At 35.6% G+C, this 20891-nt stretch overlaps 1 protein-coding gene across 12 annotated transcripts in view; it reads right to left on the bottom strand.

Annotated features, from left to right (window-relative positions):
- The window catches only part of LOC123542084 (uncharacterized), a 53114-nt gene extending 33179 nt beyond the window's left edge, over nucleotides 1-19935 (bottom strand). For 4 of the 12 annotated variants that reach the window (XM_053531123.1, XM_045327726.2, XM_053531128.1 and 1 more), the window contains exons 1-4: nucleotides 19791-19933; nucleotides 11030-11075; nucleotides 4627-4793; nucleotides 2435-2537 (exon numbers count right to left, since the gene is read on the bottom strand). In XM_053531123.1, the coding sequence (XP_053387098.1) occupies nucleotides 2435-2537; nucleotides 4627-4793; nucleotides 11030-11038 (279 nt within the window). In that variant the 5' untranslated portion in view covers nucleotides 11039-11075; nucleotides 19791-19933. Of the gene's footprint in view, nucleotides 1-261; nucleotides 359-2434; nucleotides 2538-4626; nucleotides 4794-11029; nucleotides 11076-15771; nucleotides 15832-16900; nucleotides 16920-19790 lie in introns of those variants that run through there. The other 8 variants (XM_053531124.1, XM_053531122.1, XM_053531130.1 and 5 more) reach the window with 6 other exon arrangements.
- Nucleotides 19936-20891: the final 956 nt, after the last annotated feature.

The raw sequence follows: 20891 nt of genomic DNA, 5'->3' as shown, positions 1-20891 counted from the left end.
CTTTACAAACTGTGCCACACTTCAACCAGATTTTTTTTCAAATGTCATAATATATAAACTGGAAAACTTCTCAAAACTGTGCCACATTTCACCCAGAAAATCTTTAAATTGTACCATAAATTCAACCAGAAAATGTCAACACAATGTGCCATATTATTAACCAGAAAATGTCAACACAATGTGCCAAATTTCAACCAGAAAATGTCAACAAGCTGTGCCATATTTCAGCCAGAAATGTCAACAAGCTGTGCCATACATAACCTGTTCCTTTGACATTTTTTTCTCATAGTCTTTTTCTTTAAACATTTGCTTAATGCTGCCTCTCAGCATGTTATCAACATCAGCCTTTTCCTTTTTCCTGATGATACCAATGTCTTTATATATTTATCATGTCAATCTTTTTTCTGCCTAAGTACCGTACACCCCCGAATAAACGCCCCTGGGTTGTTGCATTTTGTAAAAGGGGTAGTGTTTATTTAAGGTCCCCATTTAGGAAAAAAATGTTTTGTTTTAGTTTAGTAAGTTAATAAAGTATTAATCAAATAAATCAATTTTAACCCTTACCCTGCTAAATTTCTATAATGAACTGGTCCGTCTTTCTGTTTGGCCAGTACAATTTTCTGTTAAAAGGGGTGCTAAGCTTTTTTTCCCCAAAAACATCCATTATATGACATAACCAAAATAGTGAGGAGTGTTTATCAGGGAGAAGCCTTTATTCGGCGTTAATATCAGGGAGAAGCCTTAACTTGTGGTTAATATCAGGGAGAAGCCATTATTCAGGATTAATATGCGGAAGAACCCTTTATTTGGGGTTAATATCAGGGTGAAGCCTTTACTTGTGGTTAATATCAGGGAGAAGCCATTATTCAGGATTAATATGCGGGAGAAGCCTTTATTTGGGATTATTATCAGGGAGAAGCCTTTACTTGTGGTTAATATCAGGGAGAAGCCTTTATTCAGGATTAATATGTGGGAGAAGCCTTTATTTGGGGTTAATATCAGGGAGAAGCCTTTACTTTTGGTTAATATCAGGGAGAAGCCATTATTCAGCATTAATATGCGGGAGAAGCCTTTATTCGGGGTTAATATCTAGGAGAAGCCTTTATTCGGGGTTTATATCTAGGAGAAGCCTTTATTCGGGGTTAATATCAGGGTGAAGCCTTTATTTGGGGTTAATATCAGGGTGAAGCCTTTATTTGGGGTTAATATCTAGGAGAAGCCTTTATTTGAGGTTGAATGGTACATTAAGCTGAGGAAAGCAAGTAAAAAAATTATTCACTTCCATTCTTTTGAACATCTTGCACAGAATTGCCATCATACAGGGATATCATTTTATTGATTGAACTTCTGCTAATGGTGCCAGCAACTACAAAAATGTCCAATTTATAACTCGTTTTCCCCTTATTTTCAGATTCTTTGGACTAATTTTCACCTACATTTGCTTTCAAAACTTTAGAATTTCCATTCAGACTTGTATAAGGTCTAAAAAAAAAAGATTGTTTGTTTCCTTTATTACAGTAAGTTTTCTTTTAAGAAATTTTGGTAACTCAGTCAGATATTTCAAAATGGAAAACATGGCAAACAATTTTAAAAATCTGCATAGATGAAACTCTAGTTATTTTCAAAATTTCTGTCATTGAAATGATCGAGACAGTCCAGCTAAAACTCAGATAATTCAATAAGCATGCATCCTTCCACTGAATTCATCGTCAGATTGTGGAAATATCCCTGTATAATATATATTGTTCAATGGCTCAAACTACTGATAACTCGAATAAATTTTACTGGTCCCATTAAGAAGACTGACCTATATGTAAGCTCTATATCTGTGACAAAATGGAAGTCAATAACCTTTTGACTTGGTCTCAAATTAAGCATAATTTCTTATATACATGGGTACAAAATTACATTTCCCATACAGCATGTTCCAAAAACAAACTTTCAGTCATAAAAAAAAATTCTTTTGAAACACCCTGTACAAGATTCACTGAGTCTTTTCAAATTGCAGTTATATCCTACTGTAAAGCATATTTCTTTGAACAAAACTTTGTTTCCTAATTTCAATAAATTTGCATCTTTAAGTAAAAAAGTCTGCCCGACACTTCACTGAAGCTTCATGACTACACTGTATACTCAAAAACAATGTCTGTTGTAGGGTACCATCAAATTAGACATTTTCGCGGTGCTAAAAATTTGCTTTACTTGAATTTGGCACTTGTTTTTATGGTACAGTAAAAAAAACCGAAAACTAAACCCACTGAAAACTGGAACTTTTACAACTGAATCTTCACATTATACCGCCAAATTCAAAATATATGACTATTCAGAACAACTTTTGTGAGAAAATTATTTTCGGAATTAGAGAAAACACAGTGAAAATTAATTTGTAAAAATTGCAGTTTCAAAAGACTCAGCAACAACAAGAGAGAAGTACCTGCTCGCGAGATAACTGAATGTTATAATCGGCCTCGGATTTTAAATAATCTCCGATAGACTTCTGCTTCTGCAAATTGTCAACATCCGCTTTCTCTTTCTTCCTGTTTGAACATACATTAGGTTACACAAGTTAATTAAGGTGATGGACCCATAATCAACAATCGTAAATTTCCCATCTGAAGTCAATTTTTTTTAACGTATTTCCATATATATATATATGCGATTTTGGCATTCTCTGGTATGAACAGAAAGCCAGTTGCTCGTATTAGCTACAATATTATCTGAAGAATACTAAAGATGAAGTTTCTTGCCTAACATGGGTAGCTGAAGAAAATCCCAACCTGGAATGGATGGAAAAAATTATTTCAAGCGTCCAGTCTAAGCCGATACTGCTGGAAACAGTATCAATTTAAGTATATCGCCCAGTACTGAACACTAGTTGGGATATCAGCCACAACCCAGAATCGAACCCAGATCACTGGCGTTGTAGTCTAACCAGCTAACCACAGTGCCACTGGCCCCCTGCTGGAACGCCATACAGCTTTATTTGCACTGAAATTATCGACTGCAATTATGGGTCCACTTACTCATAACACTACTTCTACTAAGCATAAAGTCATTTGTATAAGTTTATAACTGTGAACAGGGTTACCAATAATAAAACAAATAAAATTCCCCCGACTTCTCATTTTGTCACAACCGCCTTGTTTTGTCAGTCGCTTCCTCAGAAACAGCTGAGAAGTCAGCCCATTTACTGTTTATCATAACTCTTTAATGTCAAGGGAAAGAAATGTTATGGTTTTTACCAGAATGGATAATCTCTTGGGGATACAAATTTGTAGATTACCAATTTTGAAGAAAAAATTAATGAAGAGGTTTTCAAGTTATGGATCTGAAACGGTTTTTCACATTCAGGCTCCTGTGACCTTGACCTTTGAGCCAATGACCCCAAAAACAACAGGGGTCATCTACTTTGTAAGCCCTATCATCCTATGAAGTTTGAATGTTCTAGGTAAAGTGGTTCTCAAGGTATGGATTGAAAACGTTTTTTCACATTCAGGCCCCTGCGACTTTGACCTCTGTTCCAGTGATCCCAAAAACAATAGGGGTCATTTACTCTGTAAGTCTTATCACCCTATGAAGTTTGAAGGTTATGATTCAAATGGTTCACAAGATATTGATCAAAGATGGTTTTCCATGTTCAGGTCCCTGTGACCTTGACCTTTGATCAAGTGGCCCCAAGAACTAGGAATCATCTTCTCTGTAAGTCCAGTCACCATATGAAGTTTCGGGGTTCTGGGTCAGGTGGTTCTCAAGTTATTGATTGGAAACGGTTTTCCATGTCCTGGCCCCTGTGACCTTGACATTTGAACGAGTGACCCCAAAAACAAAAAGGTTCATCTACTTGGCATATGTCCAATCATTCTATGCAATTTCAAGGTCTTAGGTCAAGTAGTTCTCAAGTTGTTGATCGTAAACGATTTTCCATCATCAGGCCCCTGTGACCTTGACCTTTAATGGAGTGACCCCAAAATCTAAAGAGGTCATTTACTCTATAAGCCCTATCACCCTATGAAATTTTTAAGGTTCTAGGTGAAATTGTTCTCAAGTTATTGTTCAGAAATGAAGTGTGATGTACAGATGGACTGATGGATGGGGCAAAAACAATATATCTATTGATAAAACCACTTACTGATCATATGCAGGGTGACCCATACCTGTGACATTGTAACATTATGATGTCATAACAGTTTGATGTTGTAAACAAGTTTAGATCATCTAACACTGGAATAAATCTACCAACCTCTTTGATGTTTCAATCTGATTGTGTTTTAACCTTTACCCTGCTAAATTTCTAAAATGGACTGGTCTGTCATTCAATTTGAGCAATACCATTTATCATTCGAAGGGGTGTTCACTAGAAATTACTGACTGAATAGCGAACAGTGCAGACCAAGATCATGTCACAAAGGCCGAGCAGGCTAAAGGTTAGCTAACATCAAAGATGTTAGATTTAACAACAAAACAAATGTTGCCTTTTAGGTTAGGTCGATAGAAGAGTTAACAAGGAAGAAGTGATAATGATTGAGGACGTAGCCCAGGACAGATATCACTTTCCCATGTCTTTAAATTTCCAGTCGACCTCACTTTAAAGGTATGATACTGAAATTTCTAGCAAGCAGTACTTACGTTTGCACAGAAAGCTGCTGCAAGGTGATTTCAACTGATTTTATTGTTTCCGCCACATCGACTGCCGCCTTTTTTCGTACCTCGTAATTCTTGAGAACATTTTGCGACTCCAGTTGTTGAATCTCCTTCTCAATATCAATATATCTCATCAGCTGTGATTTGTCAACCTGAATGAAAGGAGCATCTTGATTGGTCAAACTGTGTTTGAAACAGGGATTCTGACTGGTTAAATTGTTTGAGACATGTATTGGGACTGGTTTAAATGTTGCATTGTAATTAATCATTACATACAACTGCTTAATATTTAATTAAGGTTTTGAAATCTATCTACAGTCTGTTTTCCGTCATATGCGTCATGGCTACACACAGCCTCTACAAGTACCAACTCGCTTCCTGTTTCATTTTTGATTCATATCAGTAATAAACGTCAAATATAATTATGACATTATGGCGAATTGTAATACATTTCAGCCAGGGTGGTCTGTTTAATTGGTACATTCATTGCATGACTGATCATTTCTACCTAAAAAGTGCAATCGTTCTGCAGGACAACTTTTCAGACAAATATACTTGTCCTCAGGCCTTTCTTGTCAAAACAAGGGGACAAGTGGAAATTTTTTGTCCCCTGGTAACTCCTCTAGAGAGATTAATTAACTAAATACAGTTGAGCGTGCCTTAGCAATTTCCTCTATTATGCAGCCACTTGCCTTATAAGCAAGCCAATGTAAGTCCCTGTGATATGTGCATCATTTGCAGTATAACAACAGAAAAAGTTTCTTTATGTGTATAACGATGTGCATCACCAAATAATACTAATATTAAATAAGAAAGAAAAAACACTGGACTAGTGCACTGACGATCACTGTGATGCAAGAAAAACCCAGCCATATCAGCATTTAATATATGTGGTAAGTAAGGCTACCACATTTACACATATAAAAGAGCTTGTGTTGTGTTTGATTGGTAGCAAGTATCAGACTCACATTGTAACAAATTATTGTTAAATCTTTACACTTGAGAGAAAGGTTGTGGGTACAAAAACAGCACATTTATTAAAATAAAAATTCCTTGCAGTCTTTTATGACTTTTTACTATTCAATTCCTAGTAAAACTTACACCCTAAGGGAAACAATCAGCAAAGTGGACTTTTACACGGGAAATGTATGAGAAAATTTAAAATATATTTTACATTCTAACATGGTTCCATTTGTCAGTACCTGAAGGAATCACACAGATACAGTAAAACCTTATTAGTCGTATTTTAGGATCATGCAAGAAAACGACAGTGGTTCCAAATATTTTCATGCAAAAATTGTCCCAGAAACACATGGGACAATAATGTATCAGTGGACTTGATTTGATATCTTGCCTGTTTTTAATATGCAATATGGTCGAACTTCGTTTACTCAAATTGGGATACTGTGAAATCATTAATTTTCGTGGGGGACTAATTTTCGTGGATTTCATGGTTGTGTCAATCCACGAAATTAAGTCCCAACAAACAAAAAAAATTCCCATTCATTTTATCTTCAAAAGATGAAATCCACGAATTCATATCCCCACGAAATGGCCGTTCTGGTCAGAATCACCAAAATTCATGCCCACGAAATTAAATGATTTCACAGTTACACGCAAACTCACCATCCTGTCCCTATATAATATGTTTGGCTCAACCCAGGAACATTCAAACACTGATAGTTCAAACTCTCAAACTCGACCAATGTTTTATAGTGCATGTCACGCCTTCTCCTTCAAACAAACAAGACACACACCATATAGTATGCCAGTAGTCAAGTAACCTGGTACACAGTTGTTTTGGTGTAATGACCCGAAACCTCAATTGCTCAAACTACAAATAACTCCAACAAATTTTGGCTGTCCTGTCAAGTTTGAGTGAACGAAGTTCGACAGTATGCAATTTCCGCCTCACGTTGATACACAATGTCATTACAACACATTATATTTCCAAGTAAACGTGTGCTAGATATAGGATAAGGAAAACTAAAGAAACAGATATTGAGGTACAGAAAAACACTACCATCCATGCGGATCTTACCTTTCCTTGCTACAAAACAATAGTAAAATGTTAGTACTACCGGTACTTTAAATCTTACTCTGCTAAATTTCTATAATGGACTTGTCCATCTTCCAATTTGGACAGTACCATTAACTGTTAAAAAAGGTGCCTACCAAAAAGATACTATAATAATAATAATAAAGACTTTATTTAACGAGGCTACATATTCACCAAAACGACCTTCCATATGTGCCTCAATACTGACTGAATAGCGAACAGTGCAGATCAATCAATATTTCAAACTTCATTGAAATTTTCTTAAGTATCTATGGATGTGTGCTCTGGACCAAAGAAGTATAAAATACATATTTTTACAGCTCTTTGTCTGGACAAAGAAAACAAATGTCGCTACAATGTACTGCAGTAAAATCAAAGAGCCATAACTAAAGTGAAAAATCATCGAGCCAGAAAACCATTCAATATGCTTATCTCCTGTTGGTAGAGAAGCTACCTACGATGTTTCTTTTTAAACCCTGCAGGCGCTTTTGGCAAGAACTTCAGTGTAGGGTCAAAGGTTCATTACCCAGTGAAAAATCATTCCACCCTAAAATCTGCACAACAAAGTCTCATATTGATCAAGAAATTTCATTCAAATTCCACCAGTAAGTGTATAGGAAAAACAGAGTGGACAAATTCTATTAAACAAGAGGGCCATGATGGCCCTATATCGCTCACCTGTTATCATTGCACTTGAGGACAAGAAGGTCCTCAGAAAAAATATCTAAGTCCAAAGGACAGTAACAACAAAAGGAAGGAATTTAACCAAAAAGAAAAAAAAATTCTTACAAAGTACAGATATGTCAAAATACACCTAAAGGATCTGCCAAATAAATCTGTTGACATAAATGAAATTTTAGATCAGTATCTTCATTAGTTAAGGAGATATACCCATTTTAATTTGAAATAAAGGGAGGTAATTTGACATAAAATCAGTCCATAGTTATCTACCCTGATTGGCTCAGTCCAACTAATGACAATAATGAAATTTCAAATAAGTCCTATAAGGACTTACTGATATAAATCCATTTTGATTACAATCAGGGGAGGTAATCAGATATAAAAATAACTCTGAACCTACGCTTGGATCTGATTTGTCATGGAATCCAACAATTATTGTTGTTGAAGTTATTTTGGAAGTTTGTATCAAATAAAACCATAAATGAAGTCTCTATATGGCTGCAAAAGCCAAAATAGCCAATTCTGGACCTTTAAGAGGCCATAACTCTGGAACCCATAATGAAATCTGGCCAGTTCAAGAAAGGAACCAAGATCTTGTGGTGATACAAGTTGTGTGCAAGTTTGGTTAAAATCGAATCATAAATGAAGCTGCTATTGTGCAGATAAGGTCAAAATAGCTAATTTTGGCCCTTTCAGGGGCCATAACTCAGGAACCCATCACGGGATCTGGCCGGTTCAACTAAGGAATCAAGAGCTTATGGTGACACAAATTTTGTGCAAGTTTGATTAAATTCAAATCATAAATGAAGCTGCTATTGTGCAGACAAGGTCAAAATAGCTAATTCTGGCCCTTTCAGGGGCCATAACTTTTGAACCCATAAAGGAATCTGGCAAGTTCAAGAAAGGAACCAAGATCTTATTGTGATACAAGTTGTGTGCAAGTTTGGTTAAAATAAAATCATAAATGAAGCTGCTATTGCGAAAACAAGGTCAAAATAGCTAATTCTGGCCCTTTCAGGGGCAATAACTCTGGAACCCATAAAGGAATCTGGCCAGTTGAAGAAAGTACCCAAGATCTTATGGTGATACAAGTTGTGTGCCAGTTTGGTAAAAATCAAATCATAAACAAAGCTGCTATTGTGCAGATGGTCCTGAATCGCTCACTTGTCCCCACATGACCCAGTTTTGAACTGAGTATGTCATGGTTTTTTCTATTATTTGACATAATGATCTAGTTCTTGAGCTCATGCGACCCAGTTTTGAACTTGACCTAGATATCATCAAGATAAAAATTCTGACCAATTTTCATGAAGATCCATTGAAAAATATGGCCTCTAGAGAGGTCACAAGGTTTTTCTATTATTTGACCTAATGACCTAGTTTTTAAAGGCACGTGACCAAGTTTCAAACTTGATCTAGAAATCAACAAGTTGAACATTCTCACCAATTTTCATGAAGATCTCGTGAAAAACACAAGGTTTTTCTATTTTCATACCTACTGACCCAGTTTCAAACTTGACTTAGATATCATCAAGGTGAACTTTCAGACCAATTTTCATGAAGATCCTTTGAAAAATATGGCCTCTAGAGAGGTCAAAAGGTTTTTCTATTTTTAGACCTACTGACCTAGTTATTGACCACAGTAGACCCAGTTTCAAACTTGATCTAGATATCATCAAGATGAACATTCAGACCAACTTTCATACAGATCCCATGCAAAATATGGCCTCTAGTGACGTCACAAGGTTTTTTTATTATTTGGCCTACTGACCTAGTTTTTGATGGCACGTAACCCAGTTTCAAACTTGACCTAGATATCATCAAGATGAACATTCTGACTAACTTTCATGAAGATCTATTCAAAAGTATGGCCTCTAGAGAGGTCACAAGGTTTTTCTATTTTTAGACCTACTGACCTAGTTTTTGACCGCAGTTGACCCAGTTTCAAACTTTAACTAGATATCATCAAGATAAACATTCAGACCATCTTTCATACAGATCCCATGAAAAATACGGCCTCTAGTGAGGTCAAAAGGTTTTGTTATTATTTGACCTACTGACCTAGTTTTTGATGGCATGTGACCCAGTTTCAAACTTGACCTAGATATCATCAAGGTAAACATTCAGACCAATTTTCATGAAGATCCATTGAAAAATATGGCCTCTAGAGAGGTCACAATATTTTTCTTTTTTTAGACCTACTGACCTAGTTTTGGATTGCATGTCACCCAGTTTCAAACTTGACCTAGATATCATCAAGATGAACATTCTGACCAATTTTCATAAAGATCCCATGAAAAATGTGACCTCTAGAGAGGTCATAAGGTTTTGTTATTATTTGACCTACTGACCTATTTTAGAAGGCACGTGACCCAGTTTCAAACTTGACCTAGATATCATCAAGGTAAACATTCTGACTAATTTTCATGAAGATCCATTGAAAAGTATGGCCTCTAGAGAGGTCACAAGGTTTTTCTATTTTTAGACCTACTGACCTAGTTTTTGACCACAGTAGACCCAGTTTCAAACTTGACCTAAGATATCATCAAGATGACATTCTGACCAATTTTCATAAAGATCCCATGAAAAATGTGACCTCTAAAGTGGTCATAAGCAAAAGTTTACGCACGGACGCACTGACGGACGCTGCGCGATCACAAAAGCTCACCTTGTCTCTTTGTGACATGTGAGCTAAAAAGACCATTACAAGGTCATAATTCCCCATTAAATAATTAACCAGGATGTGCTGACAACATGCACATCTCTTACTGGGAGTGAAAGCTTCACTGAAATCAAGCTGCTAGTGGTTGCTGAGAAATAATTAACACTGACAAATTTTATGTAAAATTAAAGGGCCATAACTCTGCAATAAAAATGAATCTAGACATGCCACTGAAACAAATATTCCTTTTCAAAATCTTGGTATTGAAGCTTCATGTGAAGTTGCAATGAATTCAAGACAGTGATTTCTGAGAAAAAGGCCGGACAAGAATTTTGGGACAGATGCATGGACAGACAAAGAGGCTACTTTAATGTTATTTCTAGGGAATATAACAAGATGTTGGAGGACAGCAATGCCGGACTATTCAAAACATTCATCAGCTTACATCCAACAAGGGGCATAACTTTGCATTAAATTAATGAAAAATAAAGTTAAGAAACCTGGGTTCAGCATTATCTTGATGAACAGGTGTACGAACATTTTATCTATTTCCACTTGTGGTTACTGCTCGAGATACCAGTTTAAACAAAAAACTTCAACAAATCCAGATGTGGATGCATACATGGAACATAGGGTGAGTGCAATTAACTCTACCTATTCATCAAATAAGTGAGCTGAAAATCTACTTTTTTATAAAAAGAAGCCCCTGTTAGCATGAGAAAGTGTCAGTCACATAACTTGAAACTCACTACCGGTATCTTTTGTGCAATTTCTCCAGGAGAAGATAAAATTCATAGATGCAGGCCTCTTAAAGAAATTGATACAGTAATTCATGATTTTTACATGACGAAACCACATTTTCTAAGAAATTCTTTCTTTCTCTAATAAACTGATATTATAATAAAGATATAATTTATGTAGATTGTATGATTACATTACTATAGAACTATATAATGCCGATAAAATCTAACAGAACTAACACATACCTCAGACATTTTGGACCTTTTTTCTTATCAGCTGTATTCAACAAACCTGAAAACAAAAATGAAATAAAAATAAGTAACCTATAAAAAACCCTAAAAACAAAAATGAAATAAAAATAAGTAACTTATAGATACATACCTGAAAACAAAATGAAATAAAAATAAATAACCTTTAATGAACCTAAAAACAAAAATGAAATAAAAATAAGTATTAGTAACCTATGAATTGGATAACTCAAACATTTTGCTTATCCCCTTCTTTTTGAGTGATTGGTTGTTTTACTGCACATACTGAGGAAATTACTTATCTCTAGCTCAAAGGGCACTATATTTGGTGGGCCCTAATACCACATCTGGTTTATCATGTGTAATTATAAACCTCTTTAACTACGTTTGCCCAGGGCTTCTATGGCAGAAATAAATACTGTACCAACACATTAAATTATCACCGATAACAAAGATAATATCGGAGGCAGATGTTATATAAATAAGGGCTTTTACTCTAAAGGCAGTGGCTACAGAACCAGTTCCCTAGACAGCGAACTTATTCGTCTGGAATCGGTTCTCTAGCCTAAGTATGTGCATTAGCTAAAGAACTGATTCTGGACGAATAAGTCCGCTGTCTAGGGAACTGGGTCCGGTTCTCTAGCCACTGCCTACTCTAAAATCCCTGCTATTTGTTGCACATGCATGCAGGATCCTGCAAAGAAATTAATCTGTGCCCATAAAAGCGGATGCAAATTTTTAATTCACTTCTCTGGTGCTAACTTGTAACGTATATTGTCCTCAAAGTTCTGATTATATTTTTAACAGACTACACGTGCCACTTCACTGATAACACTCGTCAAAGGCATGGAGCTGCAAGCTGCAAAGAGTGCTGGAGAAACTTTAAGACAGTGACTTGGTCCATTTACATGTAGCTAGTCCAAATAATTGGACTTATTCTGCATATTTTTGTTAGGAAATCCCCAATTAAAATCAGTTAGGAACGTTTTCTGGTACACATAAAATATCTATGAGTGTCGTATCGGCAGTCTGCTGTTATTGAAACCGGTTTCAGGGTAGATATCAATCTCTTATTTAAAGTTATGGATTAAATACAGGCCATATGAAGTTTCTACATGAATATTAATGTTTAATTTATTAAAGAAATGAAGTCTGACCAGTATATGATTTTTTTGGATTTTTTAAAGTTTTTGTTTTCCTATCAGTAAAATGCAGATACGGGTTACAGGCTTAGAGGGATGCCAACTATAAAATATCAGATCATAAAATAACAGTGTACGAAATTCAGATCTGAATCCACTAGCCTGTTCGGGCTGCCAGATAGGGAATTTTCCAAGCCTGACACCAATTTCACTAGCCCGAACTTTAACACTTTAAAATACTTAAGTTTTGCCCATATGACATTTTGTTTTACAGACATTTCTATGCATGTTTGAAGGAATAAAAAGACATACATGTTTGCTATGTTTTCGAAAAAACTTAACTCTAAATACTCCAGTCCAGATCAGCATCGCCAGAGCTCCCTTACAGAAGAAAAAGGCCTGCAGCGTACTCTTGCTGTGTACATACAGCGTATATGATGTGTACATGATGAGTACTGAAATCAAGGGCTTTAAATAGTACGCAGGATATACACCGCACATACACCGATAGTACGTTTGTAGTACACTTTTGACATGCAAATGAGCTCTGCCGCGTACTACTTGCTGCGTACATGCTGTGGACTACATAGTACACAGGATGTACGCTGGAGGAATTTAGTATGCGGGAAATAGTACGCAGCATGTACGCGGCACATACACTTTTCACATGCAAATGAGCCTGCGGTGTACTACCCCTGCGGCGTACATGCTGTGTACTCCTGGCCCGAGTCCTGCGGCGTACGTGCTGTGTACTCCTGCTGCATACATGCTGTGTACTCCTGTGGCGAAACTGCTGTGATAATGTAAAGTCCTTACCCCACCAACTTTAGTATGCAAATGCTGATCATTTGGACAGAAAAAAACAGAAAAAAGATAAGTGACATGCATCAATAAGTATTTACCCTTACCAAAATAATGTAGATTGATGTTATCAAATAAATTAGTATGCTTTTCTTCATCCACTTTTCAATGAAATAAGTCAATTTTTGTAGTATGTAATTTGGTAAACATTTGAAGAAAATGGTGTGACTGCATCAAGGGGAAACAACTTTAATGCAACTAAATATAAGTGTTATGATTTATTATAGACGATATGTGCGTAGTATGTATTTATTTTGATTAAAATCCATCTGAGAACAATCTAGGACTGGAATTATATAAGCATTTATACCTTTTACGTCCGTAAAAAGTAGCACACCAAAAAATTTTGGATTGATTTTTTCCAATGGGGCGAGCGCAATTAGCCAAAAACATTCTGAAAATATATAAGCGGCAAATCCGATGAACAACTTTTTAATTTTTTGAGGCCTTAATGAGTTAACATAATGAGCATTAAAGCCTTTATAAAACATGATAGAATGGTGTTTCGCTTAAGAGTATTCAAATAACAGTGAGAGCTATTAATTCTTCTCATTCGGGAGCTGTTGAGGCATTATCTTGGTAATTATTTCATGTATTACAAAATGTAATGCAAGAAATAGATAAAGCGATAAACTAACTCCAGAAATATACTTTTTACTTCAAAACTAACATGTTTCGTCCATTGGACTTCATCAGAGTATAATAACAAAATAGTATGACGTCACAGGAAAGTACGACGTCAATGACGACGTCAAAAGACGTTACCCATTTTGGCGTAATATTCACATATAGTATATAATCAAAAATAGATACTTATTCCCTGCAAAAATTGCAAAGCAAAAATAATGTAATGCAACAAAGTTCAAATAAGGCTTTTCAATTATCCAAGTTAGAAAGCTCCAGGATTAATTCAAAATGAAAAAGAATATATTTTTACACTGCATGCAAGGTGCAGCTCAGAAATCACTAAGATGTAAGGTTCACAAATGAACATTGCAAATAGTTTGGCAAATTTTCATTGTTCAGAATACCGGTAATCTGAACTGTTCTATGCTATTAAGATAAAAGTTACTCGGAAATCAAGTTCTTGCTTCCAAAAAAAAAAAAAAATGTACAAATCCTTCCTGCATGAAGTGTACTTCAGACTTTTACCTAAAAAAATTCAAAGTATAAACACCAAAAGAAAATGAACAAGTCCCTCCCGCGTATATGAAGTTTACTTCAGACTTTAACTTATAAAAAAAAAACTAAGTATAAATGCCAAAAGAAATTGTACAAGTCGTTCCCACGTATATGAAGTGTACTGCACAAATTTCAAAGTATCTGCGGTGTACATGCAGTGTACTATTTTCTTGTACAAGTCCCTCCTGCGTACATGCAGTGTACTCCTTAAATTTTCAGAGTCTGTGCTGTGTACTTGAAGTGTACTAGTGACCTCCTGCGTACATGCTGTGTACTCGTCGAAATAGTACGCGGCATGCGGTGTATGTTAAATATACTCCTCTGACGTACTACTGTGTTCGCGGCATATACACAGCAAATACGCAGCATGTACGCCACAGAGGCTTGCTTCCGTAAGGGAGTCCAAAAGCACCGGACATGACACTCCTTGCCAAAGGAAATCTAAACTCTAACGCCCAATTTTTTTAGAATTCGCACTCGCCAATTACTGTTACTCTGACGGACCATTTGGAAGATGTCAAAATGAGTGCTGAATACACACACAAACGCTGATAGCATAATTTAAGCTCCGCCTACTTCAGGTTCTTGCGAGATTTTCGCGAGAAGTGTGAAAGCTAATCAAATTATCCGTTACACTAGAGGTAATTGTATTCAGCCAATTAGCGTTGCGGTTACGTCTTTGACACTTTGCGTTTGATTGTCAACACATGAGAGTGCAAAAAAGAACAATAATTATATAAGTGTTCCTCAGTCTGGAGGATGCGTGATGCCTTCTTATCGTTAATTAATGGAGATCATATGAAATCACGATGCTATACTCATTTAATTAGCAAGAATTTTAAACAAATTAGGAAAATTCGGTAGCCTGGTCGGGCTTGTATCTGCGAAAAATCGGTAGCCCGAGCTGAAATTTGGTAGCCTCGGGCTATCGGACTACCGCGAATTTTGAACACTGAAATAAATCATCCCAATAAGCCAAATGAGTAAGGCTACAGCATAGGGCTGTCTAGAGGTCCGGTAACCTATAAAAATGGCAAACTTATGACAACAAACCATAGATTTTCCCTGGGCAATTATCATATACACTGGTAACACTGTATCTATCAGAACCCTCTCCACTTCAAAGCTTTTATTACCCAGTTGTCAAGAGGGCCAAGATGCTTTCTTACGGAGGTGAAAGCCCCTGGTTCGAATCCTTGCTACTCCCATTGGCATTGCGGTGTGTCTTATCCTCAGCTTGGGCAAGGCACTTTAAATGTCTTTGTCACGATTGCCTCAGCTGACCCAGCTAAAAATGGGTACCAGCAAATTGCTAATGATAAGATATAATTGGTTTCAACTGTTATTAAAACTGGGTCGCTCAAAAGCGACGGTAAATTCGCCTTTACCCCACCCATCTTTTTTACATGAACGTTAAAAAAATAACTTCATGTAGGCAAGAAATGAGTACGTAACATGTTTTGAGTGCATTTATTTCTTGTCATATCGTCAATATAATGTAAGTGGCGGCTTAATTTTATATGAAATGCAAATGAAATGTAAAATGCAAGATACTTTTGTTTCGTGCAATTTTTCCAATTTCCACCATAACAGGTGCGACGCCGACGCGTTCCCTAGCAACTTATACTTTTAACGAATAAACTTTCCGTCATTATATCGAATTGTTTGCTGTCGGCTCTCCATATCAACAGAGCTGTCGGAGCAGCAACGCTCGATATCAACAGCCTTTCGATTGAATGAATACGAAAGTCAAAAGGGGCATAATTTAAAAGCAAATAGGGTATGAACCTGCATAGTGCTTTCAGCTCATGACATGGAAAGGGGAAGTTTCAATCCATTCCCATTAGAGGGTACTGAATACCACTTACATATAAGATTTAACCCAAAACTCAGTTTAAAAAGTGCTAATTTTGTAAATGTAAAGTTGAGTTATTGTCCCTTTGCACTGCATGTCATATCAGACAGTGGTACAAATGTGTGAATTTTTCAATTTTCAATTAAAGGATACTGAGATCCACTACATAAAAAAACCTTAACCAAAAAATTCTAAGTCGAAAAAGGGGCATAATTTTGTAAAAAAGAAAAAATAGAGTTAGGGAACCTGCTTTGGCATGTCAGATCATGAGAGTGAACAAGTGTGTGAAGTTTCAATCCATTCCAATTAGTGAGTACTGAGATACCAGCTTACATACAAAACCCTTTAAACCCCAAAAATTCTAAGTTAAAAAGGGGCATTAATTTTATTGTAAAAAAGCAAAATTAGATTTTTATAGGACCTGTGCAATGTAAGTCATTTATTCACAGTGAATAAGTGTGTGAAGTTTTCAATCCCTTCCCCACAAGTGGTAACTGAGATTACCAGCTTACATACAAAACCTTAAAACCCCAAAAATTCTAAGTCAAAAAAGGGGCATAATTTTGTAAAAAAGCAAATAGAGTTATGGGACCTGTGCAAGTAAGTCAGTTTATCACAGTGAATAGTGTGTGAAGTTTCAATCCTTTCCCCACACGTGGTTGCTGAGATACCAGCTTACATACAAAACTTAACCAAATCGGGACGCGGACGCGGACGCAGACGCCGACGCCGACGCCGACGCCGACGCATGGGCGAGTGCAATAGCTCTACTATTCTATGAATAGTCGAGCTAAAAACAGTAATCAAAGTGGTTATTCTAATACTTACGTGTATTTTGTTGCGAAATGTGTGCGAATCTAACAAGATCCGGTAGATCTAATAGTTCCCTCTACATGATATGTAATTAAATGTTGTCGAATCTATCCACCTCCATCCCCAATCATCAACCGTTAGAGTGTCTTAAATTTATAGATATTGTATTTGATTTTATTTAAACTTCGAAATTATTAAGATTATTGATCAATGACAACATGAGTAACAATTAAAAAGCTCTTGCGCGACCAACATTGCATTCAGTTTTCAAGTGGTATTTACCTGTACTTATTTTATATCTTGGTACAGGGAGCCACTGGTACCATTTTCAAATCTTTGGTATAACGCGACCAGGATTGGAACCACTGACATCCCGTATTCAAAACGTTAAAAAATTAAAACTACGTGGATATTCTACCATTAAGCTATTTCCCACCCACCCCTGCATGAATTTACGGCCCTCTCCTTTTACTGTATGAGGTTATGGTTATGTATCAGACATATGCCTACTGGCTGCACTTCCAATTGGTGATTTTGCTTTCCGGCAGTCCCTGACCGGCACCTCACTGTATTCCGCATTTTTTTGTTTGTTTTGTTCTTATTGTCTTGATGCTTTGCCAAAAATGTCTTTACCATATCCCGGTTCTTGTATGGATCTTGCACAAGTAAACTAAAATGTACTAGTTGTTGGATTTTAGAAGCAACCTGTCTGCTATTTTTTCCACTTCAGTTTCTTTTTGTGGTGGGCCTATATACTGTGCAATGTATGGCACTTGCATTTTTTGCTGTGCTCTGGACAACCAGAAAATCTACCGTAACCTTTGCATTTCTATTAAGGCCCTGTATTTTGTTAACATGGAATATGTTTAAAAATACCAAAGGGGACGCTTGATTTTTATGTGAAGTAGCTCTATATATATTTATTTAATAGATTTCTAACTATTTAAAATATGTATTCATGGAGAAAGGAGGTTTGTGTAGTAATGGTTACGTGAAGAGAGGTAAGTTGGTGTCTTGTTTAATAATTAAATTAATTTAATAACAAAAAAGAACTGTCAATGATCAAAATTACTTTCTTAATCAAGACGCAAAACAAATTATGGAGGAGTGATTGTCCGTTAAGTCGATTGGAAATGTAATATCCCGGAAGACTGAAAACTATTTCTAAATCAGTTCAAGACAAAAGATACCAATTCAAAAAGCGCTTTCTAATATTAATAAACAAATGTAATATTCATTGAAAATTAATAGTCTGTGGCGTTCTTTTGAATAAAATTTAAGTTTCACTGAATAGTTCATTGGCTTTGCTGAAAAAAATAACCGCATGTATGAATTGAATTTGTTACGACCAGGATTGGTATTCTAGAATGTACGTGTTCTCTTTTTTTGAATGTGAGTGTTACGAAACACTTTCAAATATTCTATTAGTATAAAAGTACTAATTCCAATCTACATTAACAAAGTATGTATTGTAAAATTGAAGATATTGACTTTCACTATCTACTCAAAGACCATTTAAATCACCGCAATATATATCCTATTTAACTGTTATGATACCCATAAAACAACTGATTGTTCGTAAAGATCTACCACACGACGTAAAACCAGTACTGGGAGGCGAGTATCAGTATATACCTAGTCTTAGCCAGTTATAATTAAAACATTGTACAGAAAAAACCTGTACCAGTATCTGTTTCATTTATAAATTGATTGATTTCGGTTGATTTCCTTAGACACGAAGGTGCATTTCGAATCAAATACATCAAAGACTGTGTTTTAAGTATCCGATCCACAAATAGGTAACATTTCGATGCCTGGTTTTTTCACTTTTTTATCATTTGCTGAGCAAGAATTAGAAGATGGTCATAAACATTATGCAAGAATCATATCAGTCATGTTTTTTGACTGCAAAACGATAAATTTTACACTGTAACGACTGGATTTCTGTTAAAGTGTCATTGAAGATTATAAAGTCAAAAATTATAATTTCTGTAACAATTTTTTGTCAAGTAATTTATGTTTTCTTTTTCTGTAGACAATGCATTTAAAACGATTCCAAAATTATATGAGCTTACCAGGCGTCAGTATTTGATATATTTTAATAGCACTATGATATAGAACTTGCCTATTTGTGGATCGGATACCATAAAATCACATGTAAACTGAAATCAACGGTATGGCTCTATAACGGTCACATACGTTACTAACTAAACACATACAAACTATCTTAACCTGTAAATACTGAATACCTGCTAATAAAGTCCACTTTTGAACATTCAGAGTGTGGTGTTGACTGTTTACACAGATCAAAAAGTTAAATAAGCACATGATACATATTCAACAAGTCCTCGTAATTTTGTCGATATAGTCGATATCCGGACTATGGAGATGGGATTTAGACCTACAGTTTAATGGATTAAGTACAGATTCTCAATTGTTTAGAAAGCAATAGCATGTTTTGGCTTAAGCGGCATTCTATTATATGAAACTTTTTAACTTGATAAATGCATCTTCAAGAGAGGAATTTTTAAACTTACGTAACTTTATTTTCAATATGTTTCAGGCCTCCTAGAAACGATTTTAAAATAATTGTTATGATTGAATTCAAAATGTTTGTGTTTACCAAATAGAAATGAATATATTGTATATACATATATGAGCTTTAATCTGACATGCATGCATGCAAAAACTGTTTCATTGGATAGTAGGCCTGCATGAAAAACAACCGAGTTAACTTCAACTATTTGGTTTAAAGTTTTCCCTGTTAATTGTCGGCATAGGAGCTAAACAGCAAAATAAATCGAATCAAACAGGAAATACAGGTGGCAGTATTTTGATTGCTTAGCTGGCATTCAGATAATCTCAACTTGCATGGAAACACTAAAATAAAGAACGGAAACTATACCTGATCCTAAAAAGACAATTTTCCACCAATTTCGAACGAATTCGGTATATCCGCAAATTAAACGATTTATGATAATAAACACTGCACAGATCTAGATTTCAAAATTGGTAATTCTATATTTATATTGTACATGTATTTATAAATCGATTTTTAGCCTTAAATGCAATAGTGAATTATCGCTTTAATGTGTTAGCGTGTAAATAATTCGTTTGGCCGACATTCTATCGGGTATTTACTATTGATTTGTCTATAGCAACTGGGTAACACGGGTCTAAACTTCCGCCCAGTATAATAAATGGACTTATCCTAGTTGCTGGATGGATGACTATATGCAAATACCGAGCTGCAAATACCGGCATATGGCTATAGATAGGCCATTTAGTAGAATTTTTTTTTTTTTTTTGTTTGTTTTTTTTTTTTTTTTTTTTTTTTTTTTTTAAACAGTTCTATTAAAATATGCGTTCGCTCATGTTGATTGGGGTTGATATTTAATGAATACCAAATCGAAATAACTTTAAAAAAAAAACATTATTTTGAAGTCATGTCTTTAGCTTGATATCATTTATGCGCCGAAGTTCTTAATCCATAAATATGTGACCATTACTCAGGCAGGGTTAAGCTCAAACTCCGATACAAGCTCCTCAAAGCGATTACCTTCCCTTGCGTTTATTATAAAACTTTAATGTAACGTAAGGGGAAGTAATCGCTGCGGAGAGTTTGTCAGTTTGACTCCGATACAGTGTTACTTCTCCCTATCGGAATGGTAGCGCAACTGTATATAAATACTCCTGCACGGAGAATGGGTCAAGCTTTATACCAAATTCCAGAATAGTTTCTGTCATACATCAGACAAATAATAAGAAAACTACACGTGGCCCTATATCAATAACTATACTGAAAAAAATATATATATGATAGATTCTATTAAGCTAGAATATACAAACGAGTTTTGGACTAGTCATATATAAACTAGAATCTACTCTCTACATTTTATTACCAGCTATATTTTTCATGTAAATGATGCACCCGGCACTGAGCGCTGGTTTAATGTAATAGATTAGAAGTTTAGCATAGTATCTGGACAATGGCAGTGCTACGTCA

The sequence above is a fragment of the Mercenaria mercenaria genome, chromosome 19, assembly GCF_021730395.1.
Source record: "Mercenaria mercenaria strain notata chromosome 19, MADL_Memer_1, whole genome shotgun sequence".
Classification (NCBI taxonomy): Eukaryota; Metazoa; Mollusca; class Bivalvia; order Venerida; family Veneridae; genus Mercenaria; species Mercenaria mercenaria.
The sequence above is the reverse complement of the archived record's forward strand: the minus strand, read 5'-3'. Positions and strand labels throughout refer to the sequence as shown.